General features: G+C 46.9%; 1 protein-coding gene across 1 annotated transcript in view; it reads right to left on the bottom strand.

The window, feature by feature from the left end:
* The window catches only part of T265_10728 (hypothetical protein), a gene marked incomplete at both ends in the record, with an annotated part of 92524 nt that overhangs the window by 29465 nt on the left and 59154 nt on the right, over positions 1 to 3905 (bottom strand). The window contains one exon of the mRNA XM_009177188.1: positions 1140 to 1492. Within this exon, the coding sequence (XP_009175452.1) occupies positions 1140 to 1492 (353 nt within the window). The remainder of the gene's footprint in view (positions 1 to 1139; positions 1493 to 3905) is intronic.

Genomic DNA, 3905 nt, shown 5'->3' with positions numbered 1-3905 from the left:
TGTCGAAAGCCACTCGGAGAATTCGTACTTAGGCCAATATCTCTAGTCTGCGCTCCACCAAGGACGGTCGCTGCGGATTTGGGTGAGCACGAGCGGTTCACTTCCGATAGTAGCATTGCCATAGTCCTGTGAATAAAACAAGCGATCCACATGAGTAGAAACAGTTCGTTAGAGATTCAAGGACAAAACATGCCTTGCGAGGGGAGCATGGATGTAGGTTAGGACAACAAGCAACCTGACATCACCTAGAACCGTACTGAAATACACTCGTGACGAAATAACTGTAGAATGACTATTAAGGTAGACTCTCCAACGACACGATTCGCCAGAGTAGTAACTTTCAGAAGTTTCGTCCATGATACTAGGGGAGGGGACTCATGGAGGGTGAAACAGGTGGATTCTCCAGGCAACCGATTCTGTTATTCCGTGTTTCTGACTGGCATTTTACGCCTTTTTTCAAACAGTCATATTTTTTCCAACGGATAACTGAGGGTGCGCATAACATCACGGATGAAGAATTGTCGGAAATCATGTGATATTTCATGCTTAGATTCCCAGAAAATCTATAAAAAGGGAATATCACATTTTTGAAAACAGACTGTGAGTCCTACAGTGGATCACAAATAGGGAGAGGTGGCCGCAGTTACAAGGACGCCTGACGTCGGAGAGACGCTGATTTGATTGATGATAGACACCATTGTACGCTTGGGGGCGAGATGGTTAGAGCGCAAATTTACTGACCGGAAGGTCCGTGGTTCGAACCCGACCTGTGCCTCTCGACTTCCCTGTCTAAGCTTGAGCAACCTGGCAGTATGCCAGCTCTCGTGTAACCTTTGGGTGGCATTGCAGTTAGGCACCGAAAAGAGTGCTAAAGCTGATTTTTTTCCATTGTACGCTTGTTCGTATAGTTGTGTTTTTTTTGTTTGATGTGTGGCCTTTATTAGGAAGGGCACATTCTAAGACACTCCATCCATTAAGATAACTGCGTGTGGGAGAGGACGTGCCGGTGCAACTGATTAATGAATAAAACTCACAACACGTTCGGATGGTGACCAGAAAAGCACCAAACCCGTCTTCAATGAGGTCATAAAACAATGACAGGTATCAGGTGATGTTTACACAACCAAACGGAGCGTTACCCTGTTGTGGTTTTTAGAATGTCATTCGGGGTAGGACTGTTCGCGCTGTGCTTCGATGTGCTCAACCACTCGACCGAATCTCCGTCGTTCGCGATCGTTGAGGTGCTGCTGTTCCATCGATGAGAGGTGTTTGCGCTCACCATGATGATCTCCATGAACTGAGACAAAATGGCGGGTAGGAAGTGCATCAGAGCGGTTTGATCGATGAGCAGCAGGGCTTTCACAGCGTTACACAAATGCAGGCCGCAGGCGGTCTCAGTCGGTCGAAATGGACGGGGACGTTCAACATCAACTGGGAGAACAGGGAACGAAGTTTGTTCCAAAGGATCCTCTCGGAAGGTGACGCGGGTTGCCTGGTTGGTGGGAACGTAAAAAGCGATACACTGGTTAGCTGATATTCTCAGAGATGGCGGGAGAATACCGATTAAATAGAGTAAATACCAGCGACAGTTCGTGAAACGCTTGAGCAGACGAGAGCATGGGAATTGCGAATATCGCGTCAGACAGTCTACCAATCGTCCATTAGACGCACGATTACGTGACCAGTGAGGATGAGGATCCAATGACGGCTACCAGAAGAGGTGGACCAGTAAGCGTTCAACGAAGATTGATCCAGTTCAGAACCCCAAGCCATTTCCTAATCCATCATAAGAAGCACTAGCATGCTGAACATTAAGGTTTGTTCTGTCCAAGACGATAACTAATGTATATAGGTTAGAAATGGATGACTGTAGTAAGAAAGGCCACCAAGGAGAAAGTGAACATTCGGCCTTTCTGAAATGATCGCTGCTGTGGACTCTCGACAGTGGAATTACGTACCTAGACGCCTCCCTTGCGGAAAACGTTTTCGTAATTTAGCTTCTTACTGAAAAACTAAATTACTATACGGATCAGAAACCTGGCCGCTGCGCGCTGAGGACGTCAAAAGGCTTTCAGTGTTTGACCATCGATGTCTTCGGAGCATTGCCCGAATCCGAATCAGCAATGCTGAAGTATTCGGGAGCAATAGCTCACCCTCGGTGGTTAAACTGATCACACTGCACAGGTTGCGTTGGCTTGGCCACGTGCTGCGTATCCCAGTTGACTGACTTCCCCGACGGGCTCTTTTCGCACAACCACGCGAAGGATGGAAGAGAGCCAGAGGCGGTCAAAAACAGTCACAGCGAAGTGTGAAATCCATTACTAGCAAACTAAGCTGCACTGATCATTGCCGTCCTCCTGGATGGGGACCCCAAGACGGTCCACATCAATGGCTAGAGACATTGTCAGATATGGCCCAGTCGCGCCCTCAATGGCACTCGTTCATTCAAGCTATTGCCTTCAATGCATAGCTCCCTTCCCAATCCCCCCACTTGACAGCCCACTGACAGTATTGGATTTATGCACCAATTTATCAGCTCCCGCCTCCAATGCGCAGCCACCTACCCCACTTCCTCGAATCATCGGTAAACTAAAGTGTGGCAGCTACAACCACTGTACGACAAGGACGCGGTTAGTACAGCTGACAATGATGATAATGATGACGATGACGAAAAACCTCGCGTAAAATCTTTCATGGGAAAAACGACCATGAGAATGGTTGGCAAACCCATCTGTGACCCTCCCCCCTTTGACCGAGTCGCGAAGGGAAACTCATTGCATTCGAATAACGGTTACGATAAGCCAATTACTTGTCCCCACTGTGAATAAATTCTAATCCAGGCTTTCAAACAGGATTTTATAAGGTACATTCGTACACTTTCTTGTACGGTATGGCAGACAGAAACCAACCAGTTTGTCTATCCGTACTGTCGCTTCTGTAGGATTCAGCTGCAGAGGTGGTCAGAGGTAGTCAGACGGTTCAATTTATTTCGCGAGAAATACACTAATTTGTAAATCAATCTGGTTTTCACGAGAGACTCAACTGAATCTCTCGTTTATGATATTCTACAACTGAATGTGCTTCACACAGGCCGCCTCATGTTTCAATTGGCACGATTCGAGTAGAACATAAGGTTGACGGAAACTCGGGGACTGCGCCTACCTGATCAGCCCAAAGTGGAACGGCGAAACCGGTTGTGGGCTGTCGAGGAGTTTTCAGCAACCTTGTGAGTAGTGCATTACAAAGATATAGAAGCTCCCCTGTTTGGCAACCGATTCTCGTTCTGGCACAGACGAGTTGTGCACACACACACACACCGTCTCCAACATTCAGATCGCTACAACACCATAGAAAACCAATGTAGTTGCAACAATTCTGGATAACAATTTAGAAAATCAATGACACAACAAAGTGAAAAAGCGAACATCGGTGAATGTAATCACGTGAGCGGATTGGAACAAAGAGAATCTGCAAAGTGGAACGAGAAGTGTCTAATATAGACGTACGTACATACACGCACACACACACACACACCTGTCATGCTTGGTTACTCACAAACCAATCCAATGCTAATACGGGCATGTTTGGAACTGCTTGAGGTGATGGTGCGGGGTGCACACGGGAGTTAGTTTGCCAAAAACACTCTTTGTCTTGCACCTACGTTCGTAGATAGGACCATCCATAGCACCAGCTATACTCGGGGATCCTTACACGAGACGGGTACAAGGTTGTGCCCCGATAAAAAAACATGCAGACAAAGAATCACGGTGCACCAAACAAACACAAAAGTTTGTGAATCACAGTTCGTTTTCATTCCATCGCTCGAGTCTGGATTTCGACGTTTTTGAGAGACATTAAACAGACGGAGCAGGGAGTGTAGACTTTATAGTCCTGAGATGAAATTG

This window comes from Opisthorchis viverrini (assembly GCF_000715545.1).
Source record: "Opisthorchis viverrini unplaced genomic scaffold opera_v5_399, whole genome shotgun sequence".
Taxonomy (NCBI): domain Eukaryota; kingdom Metazoa; phylum Platyhelminthes; class Trematoda; order Opisthorchiida; family Opisthorchiidae; genus Opisthorchis; species Opisthorchis viverrini.
Note: the sequence above shows the minus strand (reverse complement) of the source record. Positions and strands in the feature narration are given on the sequence as shown.